This window comes from Eptatretus burgeri, chromosome 9 (genome assembly GCF_056783735.1).
Source record: "Eptatretus burgeri isolate ZD-2024b chromosome 9, Ebu_testis_v1, whole genome shotgun sequence".
Classification (NCBI taxonomy): Eukaryota; Metazoa; Chordata; class Myxini; order Myxiniformes; family Myxinidae; genus Eptatretus; species Eptatretus burgeri.
The window spans coordinates 6557878-6572370 of record NC_140969.1 but is presented as its reverse complement, the minus strand read 5'-3'; the positions used below and the strand labels follow the sequence as shown (position 1 = coordinate 6572370).

The window sequence follows — 14493 nt, the reverse complement described above, 5'->3', positions numbered from 1 at the left end:
TTAAAACAGTGTGACATAGTTGAGTGAGGTTTAAAACAGTGTGACAGTTGAGTGAGGTTTAAAACAGTGTGACATAGTTGAGTGAGGTTTAAAACAGTGTGACATAGTTGAGTGAGGTTTAAAACAGTGTGACATAGTTGAGTGAGGTTTAAAACAGTGTGACAGTTGAGTACGGTTTAAAACAGTGTGACATAGTTGAGTGAGGTTTAAAACAGTGTGACATAGTTGAGTGAGGTTTAAAACAGTGTAACACTTGAGTGAGGTTTAAAACAGTGTAACAGTTGAGTGAGGATTAAAACAGTGTGACAGTTGAGTGAGGTTTAAAACAGTGTGACAGTTGAGTACGGTTTAAAACAATGTGACATAGTTGAGTACGGTTTAAAACAGTGTGACATAGTTGAGTACGGTTTAAAACAGTGTGACATAGTTGAGTACGGTTTAAAACAGTGTGACATAGTTGAGTACGGTTTAAAACAGTGTGACATAGTTGAGTACGGTTTAAAACAGTGTGACAGTTGAGTACGGTTTAAAACAGTGTGACAGTTGAGTACGGTTTAAAACAGTGTGACAGTTGAGTACGGTTTAAAACAGTGTGACAGTTGAGTACGGTTTAAAACAGTGTGACAGTTGAGTACGGTTTAAAACAGTGTGACAGTTGAGTACGGTTTAAAACAGTGTGACAGTTGAGGACGGTTTAAAACAGTGTGACGTAGTTGTGTGAGGTTTAAAACAGTGTGACATCGTTGAGTGAGGTTTAAAACAGTGTGACATCGTTGAGTGAGGTTTAAAACAGTGTGACATAGTTGAGTGAGGTTTAAAACAGTGTAACAGTTGAGTGAGGTTTAAAACAGTGGAACAGTTGAGTGAGGTTTAAAACAGTGTAACAGTTGAGTGAGGTTTAAAACAGTGTGACAGTTGAGTGAGGTTTAAAACAGTGTGACAGTTGAGTACGGTTTAAAACAATGTGACATAGTTGAGTACGGTTTAAAACAGTGTGACATAGTTGAGTACGGTTTAAAACAGTGTGACATAGTTGAGTGAGGTTTAAAACAGTGTGACAGTTGAGTGAGGTTTAAAACAGTGTGACAGTTGAGGACGGTTTAAAACAGTGTGACATAGTTGAGTGAGGTTTAAAACAGTGTGACAGTTGAGGACGGTTTAAAACAGTGTGAAATAGTTGAGTGAGGTTTAAAACAGTGTGACATAGTTGAGTGAGGTTTAAAACAGTGTGACATAGTTGTGTGAGGTTTAAAACAGTGTGACATAGTTGAGTGAGGTTTAAAACAGTGTGACATAGTTGAGTGAGGTTTAAAACAGTGTAACAGTTGAGTGAGGTTTAAAACAGTGTAACAGTTGAGTGAGGTTTAAAACAGTGTGACAGTTGAGTGAGGTTTAAAACAGTGTGACAGTTGAGTACGGTTTAAAACAATGTGACATAGTTGAGTACGGTTTAAAACAGTGTGACATAGTTGAGTACGGTTTAAAACAATGTGACATAGTTGAGTACGGTTTAAAACAGTGTGACATAGTTGAGTACGGTTTAAAACAGTGTGACATAGTTGAGTGAGGTTTAAAACAGTGTGACAGTTGAGTGAGGTTTAAAACAGTGTGACAGTTGAGGACGGTTTAAAACAGTGTGACATAGTTGAGTGAGGTTTAAAACAGTGTGACAGTTGAGGACGGTTTAAAACAGTGTGAAATAGTTGAGTGAGGTTTAAAACAGTGTGACATAGTTGAGTGAGGTTTAAAACAGTGTGACATAGTTGTGTGAGGTTTAAAACAGTGTGACATAGTTGAGTGAGGTTTAAAACAGTGTGACATAGTTGAGTGAGGTTTAAAACAGTGTAACAGTTGAGTGAGGTTTAAAACAGTGTAACAGTTGAGTGAGGTTTAAAACAGTGTGACAGTTGAGTGAGGTTTAAAACAGTGTGACAGTTGAGTACGGTTTAAAACAATGTGACATAGTTGAGTACGGTTTAAAACAGTGTGACATAGTTGAGTACGGTTTAAAACAGTGTGACAGTTGAGTGAGGTTTAAAACAGTGTGACAGTTGAGTGAGGTTTAAAACAGTGTGACAGTTGAGTACGGTTTAAAACAATGTGACATAGTTGAGTACGGTTTAAAACAGTGTGACATAGTTGAGTGAGGTTTAAAACAGTGTGACAGTTGAGTGAGGTTTAAAACAGTGTGACAGTTGAGGACGGTTTAAAACAGTGTGACATAGCTGAGTGAGGTTTAAAACAGTGTGACAGTTGAGGACGGTTTAAAACAGTGTGACATAGTTGAGTGAGGTTTAAAACAGTGTGACATAGTTGAGTGAGGTTTAAAACAGTGTGACAGTTGAGGACGGTTTAAAACAGTGTGACATAGTTGAGTGAGGTTTAAAACAGTGTGACATAGTTGAGTGAGGTTTAAAACAGTGTGACATAGTTGTGTGAGGTTTAAAACAGTGTGACATAGTTGAGTGAGGTTTAAAACAGTGTGACATAGTTGAGTGAGGTTTAAAACAGTGTTACAGTTGAGTGAGGTTTAAAACAGTGTAACAGTTGAGTGAGGTTTAAAACAGTGTTACAGTTGAGTGAGGTTTAAAACAGTGTAACAGTTGAGTGAGGTTTAAAACAGTGTAACAGTTGAGTGAGGTTTAAAACAGTGTGACAGTTGAGTGAGGTTTAAAACAGTGTGACAGTTGAGTACGGTTTAAAACAGTGTGACATAGTTGAGTACGGTTTAAAACAGTGTGACATAGTTGAGTGCGGTTTAAAACAGTGTGACATAGTTGAGTGAGGTTTAAAACAGTGTGACAGTTGAGGACGGTTTAAAACAGTGTGACATAGATGAGTGAGGTTTAAAACAGTGTGACAGTTAAGGACGGTTTAAAACAGTGTGACATAGTTGAGTGAGGTTTAAAACAGTGTGACATAGTTTAGTGAGGTTTAAAACAGTGTGACATAGTTGAGTGAGGTTTAAAACAGTGTGACAGTTGAGTGAGGTTTAAAACAGTGTGACATAGTTGAGTGAGGTTTAAAACAGTGTGACAGTTGAGTGAGGTTTAAAACAGTGTGACAGTTGAGTACGGTTTAAAACAATGTGACATAGTTGAGTACGGTTTAAAACAGTGTGACATAGTTGAGTACGGTTTAAAACAGTGTGACATAGTTGAGTACGGTTTAAAACAGTGTGACATAGTTGAGTGAGGTTTAAAACAGTGTGACAGTTGAGTGAGGTTTAAAACAGTGTGACAGTTGAGGACGGTTTAAAACAGTGTGACATAGTTGAGTGAGGTTTAAAACAGTGTGACAGTTGAGTGAGGTTTAAAACAGTGTGACATAGTTGAGTGAGGTTTAAAACAGTGTGACATAGTTGAGTGAGGTTTAAAACAGTGTGACATAGTTGAGTGAGGTTTAAAACAGTGTGACATAGTTGAGTGAGGTTTAAAACAGTGTGACATAGTTGAGTGAGGTTTAAAACAGTGTGACATAGTTGAGTGAGGTTTAAAACAGTGTGACAGTTGAGTACGGTTTAAAACAGTGTGACAGTTGAGTACGGTTTAAAACAGTGTGACAGTTGAGTAAGGTTTAAAACAGTGTGACGGTTGAGTACGGTTTAAAACAGTGTGACATAGTTGAGTGAGGTTTAAAACAGTGTGACATAGTTGTGTGAAGTTTAAAACAGTGTGACATAGTTGAGTGAGGTTTAAAACAGTGTGACATAGTTGAGTGAGGTTTAAAACAGTGTAACACTTGAGTGAGGTTTAAAACAGTGTAACAGTTGAGTGAGGATTAAAACAGTGTGACAGTTGAGTGAGGTTTAAAACAGTGTGACAGTTGAGTACGGTTTAAAACAATGTGACATAGTTGAGTACGGTTTAAAACAGTGTGACATAGTTGAGTACGGTTTAAAACAGTGTGACATAGTTGAGTACGGTTTAAAACAGTGTGACATAGTTGAGTACGGTTTAAAACAGTGTGACATAGTTGAGTACGGTTTAAAACAGTGTGACAGTTGAGTACGGTTTAAAACAGTGTGACAGTTGAGTACGGTTTAAAACAGTGTGACAGTTGAGTACGGTTTAAAACAGTGTGACAGTTGAGTACGGTTTAAAACAGTGTGACAGTTGAGTACGGTTTAAAACAGTGTGACAGTTGAGGACGGTTTAAAACAGTGTGACGTAGTTGTGTGAGGTTTAAAACAGTGTGACATCGTTGAGTGAGGTTTAAAACAGTGTGACATCGTTGAGTGAGGTTTAAAACAGTGTGACATAGTTGAGTGAGGTTTAAAACAGTGTAACAGTTGAGTGAGGTTTAAAACAGTGGAACAGTTGAGTGAGGTTTAAAACAGTGTAACAGTTGAGTGAGGTTTAAAACAGTGTGACAGTTGAGTGAGGTTTAAAACAGTGTGACAGTTGAGTACGGTTTAAAACAATGTGACATAGTTGAGTACGGTTTAAAACAGTGTGACATAGTTGAGTACGGTTTAAAACAGTGTGACATAGTTGAGTGAGGTTTAAAACAGTGTGACAGTTGAGTGAGGTTTAAAACAGTGTGACAGTTGAGGACGGTTTAAAACAGTGTGACATAGTTGAGTGAGGTTTAAAACAGTGTGACAGTTGAGGACGGTTTAAAACAGTGTGAAATAGTTGAGTGAGGTTTAAAACAGTGTGACATAGTTGAGTGAGGTTTAAAACAGTGTGACATAGTTGTGTGAGGTTTAAAACAGTGTGACATAGTTGAGTGAGGTTTAAAACAGTGTGACATAGTTGAGTGAGGTTTAAAACAGTGTAACAGTTGAGTGAGGTTTAAAACAGTGTAACAGTTGAGTGAGGTTTAAAACAGTGTGACAGTTGAGTGAGGTTTAAAACAGTGTGACAGTTGAGTACGGTTTAAAACAATGTGACATAGTTGAGTACGGTTTAAAACAGTGTGACATAGTTGAGTACGGTTTAAAACAATGTGACATAGTTGAGTACGGTTTAAAACAGTGTGACATAGTTGAGTGAGGTTTAAAACAGTGTGACAGTTGAGTGAGGTTTAAAACAGTGTGACAGTTGAGGACGGTTTAAAACAGTGTGACATAGTTGAGTGAGGTTTAAAACAGTGTGACAGTTGAGGACGGTTTAAAACAGTGTGAAATAGTTGAGTGAGGTTTAAAACAGTGTGACATAGTTGAGTGAGGTTTAAAACAGTGTGACATAGTTGTGTGAGGTTTAAAACAGTGTGACATAGTTGAGTGAGGTTTAAAACAGTGTGACATAGTTGAGTGAGGTTTAAAACAGTGTAACAGTTGAGTGAGGTTTAAAACAGTGTAACAGTTGAGTGAGGTTTAAAACAGTGTGACAGTTGAGTGAGGTTTAAAACAGTGTGACAGTTGAGTACGGTTTAAAACAATGTGACATAGTTGAGTACGGTTTAAAACAGTGTGACATAGTTGAGTACGGTTTAAAACAGTGTGACAGTTGAGTGAGGTTTAAAACAGTGTGACAGTTGAGTGAGGTTTAAAACAGTGTGACAGTTGAGTACGGTTTAAAACAATGTGACATAGTTGAGTACGGTTTAAAACAGTGTGACATAGTTGAGTGAGGTTTAAAACAGTGTGACAGTTGAGTGAGGTTTAAAACAGTGTGACAGTTGAGGACGGTTTAAAACAGTGTGACATAGCTGAGTGAGGTTTAAAACAGTGTGACAGTTGAGGACGGTTTAAAACAGTGTGACATAGTTGAGTGAGGTTTAAAACAGTGTGACATAGTTGAGTGAGGTTTAAAACAGTGTGACAGTTGAGGACGGTTTAAAACAGTGTGACATAGTTGAGTGAGGTTTAAAACAGTGTGACATAGTTGAGTGAGGTTTAAAACAGTGTGACATAGTTGTGTGAGGTTTAAAACAGTGTGACATAGTTGAGTGAGGTTTAAAACAGTGTGACATAGTTGAGTGAGGTTTAAAACAGTGTTACAGTTGAGTGAGGTTTAAAACAGTGTAACAGTTGAGTGAGGTTTAAAACAGTGTTACAGTTGAGTGAGGTTTAAAACAGTGTAACAGTTGAGTGAGGTTTAAAACAGTGTAACAGTTGAGTGAGGTTTAAAACAGTGTGACAGTTGAGTGAGGTTTAAAACAGTGTGACAGTTGAGTACGGTTTAAAACAGTGTGACATAGTTGAGTACGGTTTAAAACAGTGTGACATAGTTGAGTGCGGTTTAAAACAGTGTGACATAGTTGAGTACGGTTTAAAACAGTGTGACATAGTTGAGTACGGTTTAAAACAGTGTGACATAGTTGAGTGAGGTTTAAAACAGTGTGACATAGTTGAGTGAGGTTTAAAACAGTGTGACATAGTTGAGGACGGTTTAAAACAGTGTGACAGTTGAGGACGGTTTAAAACAGTGTGACATAGTTGAGTGAGGTTTAAAACAGTGTGACATAGTTTAGTGAGGTTTAAAACAGTGTGACATAGTTGAGTGAGGTTTAAAACAGTGTGACAGTTGAGTGAGGTTTAAAACAGTGTGACAGTTGAGTACGGTTTAAAACAATGTGACATAGTTGAGTACGGTTTAAAACAGTGTGACATAGTTGAGTACGGTTTAAAACAGTGTGACATAGTTGAGTACGGTTTAAAACAGTGTGACATAGTTGAGTGAGGTTTAAAACAGTGTGACAGTTGAGTGAGGTTTAAAACAGTGTGACAGTTGAGTGAGGTTTAAAACAGTGTGACATAGTTGAGTGAGGTTTAAAACAGTGTGACATAGTTGAGTGAGGTTTAAAACAGTGTGACATAGTTGAGTGAGGTTTAAAACAGTGTGACATAGTTGAGTGAGGTTTAAAACAGTGTGACATAGTTGAGTGAGGTTTAAAACAGTGTGACATAGTTGAGTGAGGTTTAAAACAGTGTGACATAGTTGAGTGAGGTTTAAAACAGTGTGACAGTTGAGTACGGTTTAAAACAGTGTGACAGTTGAGTACGGTTTAAAACAGTGTGACAGTTGAGTAAGGTTTAAAACAGTGTGACGGTTGAGTACGGTTTAAAACAGTGTGACATAGTTGAGTGAGGTTTAAAACAGTGTGACATAGTTGAGTGAGGTTTAAAACAGTGTGACAGTTGAGTGAGGTTTAAAACAGTGTGACATAGTTGAGTGAGGTTTAAAACAGTGTGACATAGTTGAGTGAGGTTTAAAACAGTGTGACATAGTTGAGTGAGGTTTAAAACAGTGTGACAGTTGAGTACGGTTTAAAACAGTGTGACATAGTTGAGTGAGGTTTTAAACAGTGTGACATAGTTGAGTGAGGTTTTAAACAGTGTGACATAGTTGAGTAAGCTGAGGATAGATTGGCCGGTTTTGATTTACATTAAAACAAAAACTCTTCCTCCTTCATCTTCTTCACTCGTGATAATGGTGAATCTCATTGAATTCCGTTTCTCACAAAGATTAGATTCAGAAAACGCTTGCTATGTGCAATACTTTTCCTTTCAACATTTCCATTTTATTCATGCAGTATAACAGTAATATGTCGTCCAATCACAATATTTCCGATTATACACCGCCTTTCGCTCTACTTGCAACACAGGTGAGAAAAGGTTTACCAAAAAAGCAGTTGATGTTTCATAAATGTATTCGCACGGTTTTTAAAGGGTGTAAGTAAATTTTTCGCCAGGTACCCCTTCTCCTCACGTATTAAACAAGGTGGTGTAAAAGACGGCGGTAAACTTCCCAAAAGGTTTTTTGTCAACAACCTTTAAATCTTATTTTATTTCAATTGAATTATATACTTGAACATTGTAGAGCATGAATCGCCTTGCTGGCATTCCAAAAACCTTCAATTCAGCAGTATTTGACCAAAATTTTATGCCGTCTCGACCAATCAAATTGAACTGATTACATTTTGGTGAAGATCCAGATCCGGATCCGACGATTAGAATCTTTTAAGTGATTCTTCACCATTGAGTGATTGGGCTAAACTGAAATATAGCTCGATATCTCAAAAAGTTTTGGACGGATCTGGATGAAACTTGGTGGACAGGTTGTGTGTGTGACAAAGACGAATCGATTGGATTTTGGTGAAGATCCAAATTCGGATCTGGATACGAGAATTATTTAATTTTTTGGGTGATTCTTCACCATTGAGAGATACCGCCAAAACGATGTAGTACTGTATAACATGATATTTCAAAAATGTATTGGCAACGATATGTTCTCGTGGATTAGGCATTACGTGGCAGAGGTATGCGCTCTACCAAGTGCCCTTCTAGTTTGTCAATAAATTAGTCTCTCATCTCATCATCTCACTTTTTAACAAATGGGTTTGCATGCCCAAAATTACGTTCATGTTTTAGCATCACACACTTTATTGTTTCTGTAAAATAAACACGTACTTCACGTTGTTTTTATTTTTAATGTTTTTATTTTATCCCTCTAAAGCAGGTATTAAGACAGTATAAATGTGTTACCATTATGCAGAACTTACCGTGGCACAAATTCAAATACCTCAACACAGGTATGATGGGAGAAAGAGCACTAATGCTAATGTAGAAAATAGAACACTTTATTGCAGCCTGTGAGTTTCTGCATCCTTTCTTTGCATTCACTCCTTCCTTTCTCCAATAGCATTGGTGTTTCCTCATCCCAAATCCCATCCCATCCATCCCATCCCCATCTGTGGACTTATTGCATTCTCTTCCTGTACGTCATTTTCCCAATTACGTTGTGGTCAGCTTCACGTAGAACATCAACTCTTGGCTCAAATCTTTTCCAAGTCAGCTGTCCATGCCTGACGTCCGATTGAAGCTAATGGAATGTGGAATTTGCTCAGGGTGCCAATGATAACTCGAATACTTTTTTGCGAAAGACTCCTTTAAAACTCGAGCATTCCCTAGATAATGCCAGCCGCAGACGGGTGTCCAGCTTCACTTCCATCTGAGGGATGGCAGATTTTATGACTCAATGCTCTCTCTGCCTGTGAAAGCACCAAGCCAACAATTTATTTCTGGGACAGGAATCAAATCCAGACTTGATAGCTTAAAGATAAGCGTGCTACTTTTGTACCATCCTGTCATACTTCCGTGTACTTGATACACTAAATAATGGCTAATAATGGCTGAGTGTCTTAGCTTCACCCAGTGCAATGTCTGATATCCCATACTTGCGTGTTTTTCCGAAGGCATTTCTGTTGCCCATTTGTGAAGCGGCTGCTATTCGAAGGGTCGTGCGGGTTTACCAGGAGTGGATTCAACAGGAAGAGTGCCCAATATTCATGGAGGAAGCTGAGAACGGGGTGTCTCCTCAGGAATTTAATCCCGATGACCTGGAAGGAATGCCGGATGATTGTTGTGTTGCAATCCCGGCTGATGCAGAGGTAGTGTTGCCGACTGATGTTTCTTGGCATTATCATGTTGTAAATAAATAAATATTGTTGGGTTGAGTTTTTGGGAGTGAGGTTGCTTACATTTGTCTTTTGCACATCTCCATTCTCTAGTCATGTTTCTTTAATCAATCTTCGAAGTGAAAAGTATAAATGCCATTGAAATCGAAACTTAAGAATAAATCAGGAAACGAATCAGAAAAAGTTACCCCTCAAGTTATGCTTATTGCAAATATACATGATGCCTACAACTCTTTCTCCCTCCTAACCCTAACCCCACTCTGCATTTGTGTGTAATTAGTTAATGGATTCTTACAGTGCAAAAACTTTTCCATTCTCCACCAGAAATAACTGAAACGTAATATAATCTTGTTCATGTTCTTAATCGTTTATTTGTCATTTTCACACATTTATATCAAAGCCCACCCTTACCATTTTTATGCCCAATAGTTTCCTTCTGGGGAGCCCTTTTTGTGACGAACATTTTCAGTTTTTATATGCATTCCGGAAGGGGTGTAATGTTTCTTGGTCATACATTGGTGTCTTCCTCGTATTGGTCTCCACGCCATTGCTTCTAAAATTGACACTAAGCAACACTATGTATAGATAGTAAAACTTTGCCATTGAACAGATTCTCCAGATTAGGATTATGCAATTGTTGTATAATAAAGCAGCATCCATGCTTACCACCAATGCTCATGGTATTTTCACCAACAAACAACCAGGAAGTACCTCTTTCAGGCAGAAAGGTGTAGCACACAATTCATACAAGTTCATCATCCAAGGACAGAGTTCCTTTATACTTTGTGGCTGATCAGTTTGGAGTTAGTGCTTTGTCTGCAGGACAATTGACATTTGCCTGCATAATTTATCCCAGCTCCTATTGACATATATTTAATGGTATATATTTAACCCCAGCTCCTCTTGCTCTCACATCCTTGGTGAAACCCTGAAGTGAGGCAACTGTGCATTATTTTTGTAACCTTACTTTTGGTGAATGGCCAAATGCCGTTGAAAGCCGGCTTGCGATGATAATTATTACCCCACGAGCGTGAAGCCAAAAACGGGGTGAAGCAATGTGCTCACTTTCTGTCTGTCTGTCTGTCTGCAGACGTTGGTTTATGATCGAGAAACTACTTAATTTAAATTTAATATCATATTTTGAACACTGTAGAACACGAATCGGAACGCTAACCTGCAGTTTAGCAGTACTTTAGCTCTGAATATGGCAAAATTGTATGGGATGTCATCCTGAGCACGCATGCTCAGAGGAGTAATTGTTTTTGTCTGTCTGCCTGTGTAGCAATCAAAATTCAAAATCATTCCAAACAGGAAGCTTACTATTTTTAGGGACATTATAAAGGGCACAAACATACACAAATAACGAATTTAACATGTTAAATGAGGTGGTGTAAAAGACACTGCGTCAACAGCGGTAAACTTCCAAAAAGTAAAAGCTTTTTTTTTTCTTTTTCCCTACAGCCTTTAAAACTTTCTTTATTTCAATTGAATTGTGTTACTCAAACACTCGAACACAAATCACCTTATTTGCACTTCATCTCAACCAATCAAATTTGGCCTTCGCAGACCCTTCCCATGTCCTTTATTTGTTTTTTTTTTCTTCTCCAGACTGCATGGGGTAAGGTGTTCTATGAACTCTTTAGTTTTTAACATTTTTGTCAATTGTATCGGAGCCATCGAGAGTGAAGGCATGGCCTTTGGGGGCAATAGAAATACTAAAAGTGAGATGCAACAATAAATGACAGACGTGACACGATGCAGGATGGGTGGTTGGACTTGGAATTGAAGCAGATTGCTTTCGTATATTTATGTAATCCCTGTAGTTAAGCTGTGGCAGTAACTTTTGTGTTGTTTTTACTGAAGAGCCATCAGCCGAGACAGGAAAGGAGTTCGAGCTGGTCCAGGAATTCTTGCTACAAGCATTCCTTTGACCACTCGGATGGAATTGAGGAACCGCAGTTTGTGCAAGCAGGCTTGCAAGCTACATTGCAGGTGAGACTGGTACAACATGTTGAAACATTTTGCATATCTTGATTATAAAGGTTTTCTGAAGTGTGGATTTGAAAGTTGGGTTGAAAATAATCAATAATAGTGTCTGTTTGAAAAGTGTAAATTAAGAGTTCTCCAGATTTAATGTTTTTGGTAGTGCTCATCACAAGAGCTTTTACATGTACTTGTACGACAAATCCTACCAGGAAACTACCACAAAGCATTGTTACACCTTAACTATCGTGATAGTGGCCATCGCTATCTTAGGACTGCACTGCAAGTCCATCATTGTTCATCAGACTCGATCTGCAACAAGGCTGAAGTGTAAACTATGATGTTTATTCTCTCCTCCACGGTCGTCAGAATATACAGAATCTATCAGATGAATCTCACATGAACACGACCATTTGTAGATTTTTGTGATATGCAGGAGATTCTCAATATTTCGACTTTACCATTGACGCGGGAGGAGATTGACACGCAACTCATCAAACCATGTTGTTTTCCGGCAGTCATTCAGAGCAAATCGTCTCTGCTCAACACAGGTGTACATTTTATAATACAACATAAATGATTCATTCCTTCATTCGTCGATTCCTCACTGCAGCAATGTGTTTATCGCAAGATTATCTGCTTGGTTAATTTTGCAGATTGGTGCACGACCATTTCTGTCATTTTACAGGTGAGGAAAAAGAGGAACAAATGAATGGAGGTGAGCAGTGATTCTGGATTTTGGGAGTTTCACCAGAAGGGGATTTTTGGTGGAATGCGTACATCTTGCAGAAATCCGAGGGGGGGGGGTCACAGAAAGAGCTGTGGGTGCAAGACCAGAAAGGAGATTGGAGAAGACAGAGACCACCGACCTGACTGTGATGGTGAAGTGATCGGTCCAGAGACTCAGATTCTTTGTGGAGATTCCAATAATGTTGAAGGCCTTGGTTTCCTCGGCGCCAAACTGAGCAAGATGTGAGGCAGGGACGCCAGCCCAGAGGGGAGAACAGTACTCCATCAAGCTGTGGATGAAGTCCTTATAGGTGGACAGGAGTTTGTGTGTGCCAAGGAAGGACCTTGTATGATGTAGGTTGCCCAGTCGGCGACTGGCTTTGCAGGTCAACTTTGAAATGTGGTTTGACCAAGAAAGCTTATGGCTGGTCGTGAGACCCAGGAATTTTGTTTATAAAAGGCATAGTAATGTGTTTGGATTAATTATCTATGAAATGATTTGTCTCTGGCATGATGGCAACCAATCCCCATACTCACTTATTTCCTGCTTTAGTGCACATGCTGAAAATCAACATGGCAGCAATCAAAACAAAGACCAATCAAAAAATAATAATAAAATAGCAGAGGGTGGAACACCAAATAAAAATGTCAAAGAATAAAAGTGAGTGTGTTGAAATGTACAGACACACAGTACAGCTACACAGTCTCGTGATGATCACCTGTCAAGGACATTTTTGTGTTTGATCTGTGCAAATCATTTAAATATGGAACAAGAAAGTACAGGAGTAACGACGTGCTGCAAAGCCAACCGAATTGGCTATGCGGACATCAAGCGAGATTAGGATGTCATTTTGATCCATGAAAGAGATTCCGTTCATATTTCAGGGGAGTCACGATTCGTGTTTGTTGTGTTTTCTCATTTATGATGAGTTGGTTGTAACAAGTTTGTACCATTATCTTATTGTGATTTTTGTGGACAGTTCTTTTTATTGAGGTCCTATTATCTCATGTGCATCTATTTTCTTGTTTGTTGTTTCTTTTTTATGGGGCAGGTTTTTCTTACCACCTCTGCAAATGTGTTCCTGTTGGAGCCCTGCAACGAAATATTGAAGCTGCTCGAGGAGCATGTGGACATGTGCAAACGAGTGCTTAACATCTACCGGCACATGGTCATGAATACACACATGGCCAAGCGCACGTGGTGTGTTCTTCACCATTTTGGTTTCATCATGACTTGCCTTTTTGAGAAGATTGCAGTTGAATGGAAAGTGTGTCATTTTATGTCAACAGTTGTGGACCATCTCCACAATCATCGTTCTCTTCTTGGTTGTCAAGTTTCAATGACCAGGAAGCAGCCATGTTTTGGGAGATTGCATCTTGTAAATGTTTTTGTTTGTACGCTATTCATTCGCGGCCGAACCGTAGCACCGAGAGGCCCAAAATTTTGGGTGCAGGTACTTCAGAATCTGGGCAAGGTTTTAAGTTGCTACATGTTGCCCTTGATGTCCATTTTGAGGCCACCAATGGTTGCTATAAAGTTTATATTGGGATGTGGGTTCAGGCAGCGCTGCTGCCGGCTCTTAGGAGAAGGGTAACCACCATGAGGCCAATAACTCCATAGCTTATCAATGTGCAACATGCCACAAAACCACCGCTGGGAAAAGCTCACCCCTTTGGGAAGCACGGGGTATGCCCTCGAGTCGTCAATATATTCTCGTCAGACATAATTGTTTTGCAGTCTGTGACTGGTCAATCGGGTAATCTTTCATTAATTAGCTTATAACAAGCGAGAAACCCGTTAGAACTGAAGATGCAAGGTTCTCTTCAGGGAATTTACCGTATTGGGTGGGCCCACACCACTCCCCACCTCCCCTTTGTTCCTCACTTTCAAAAACGGTCTTTCCTCTTTGCATTGTCTTGTCTGGAGGATCGCGATTATGTTTGTAAGGTGTGTATGGTGTAAACGTGACTGGTGGAATCGCCATTTCAGATTCTTCACGCGGGAGTGCTTTCAGTTCCACCTCAGATCAAGTCCGTTAACACTCAAACTAAATCCAGGATGGAATAATTGAGTTCAAAAGTAGCCACATAACGTGTTCATTCAGGGAACCAATAAGAATATCATTATGTTTGCCAAAATTGCCAGATATAAGTCTGTAGTCGATACTATAAGAGCTGTTAGGGTGACGAGCCATTTGTCTGTTTGTGTGTCTGTCACCATTTTTCTCAGAAATGGCCAAATGTATCTTTGTCAAACTTTCAGAGGTTCATCGGTGAGTGCCGGGGAGTGTCTTCGGGAAAACAAAACATATTTTTGAAAATGTTGAAAAAATTAAAGGTTGGATTTTTTTTTAATTTGTTTTTTTAATGAAAATGCTGAAAAATAAATAAATAAAGGGTTGGATTTTTTTTTTG

At 38.9% G+C, this 14493-nt stretch overlaps 1 protein-coding gene across 6 annotated transcripts in view; it reads left to right on the top strand.

The window, feature by feature from the left end:
• RALGAPA1 (Ral GTPase activating protein catalytic subunit alpha 1) overlaps positions 1-14493 on the top strand; it is a 207957-nt gene that overhangs the window by 94346 nt on the left and 99118 nt on the right. For all 6 annotated transcript variants that reach the window (XR_015061424.1, XM_085893990.1, XM_085893992.1 and 3 more), the window contains 3 exons: positions 9145-9339; positions 11230-11358; positions 13131-13279. Coding sequence is in view for 5 of the 6 variants with exons in the window: in XM_085893990.1 (XP_085750116.1) it covers positions 9145-9339; positions 11230-11358; positions 13131-13279 (473 nt within the window). In the remaining variant the exon portion in view is untranslated. The remainder of the gene's footprint in view (positions 1-9144; positions 9340-11229; positions 11359-13130; positions 13280-14493) is intronic.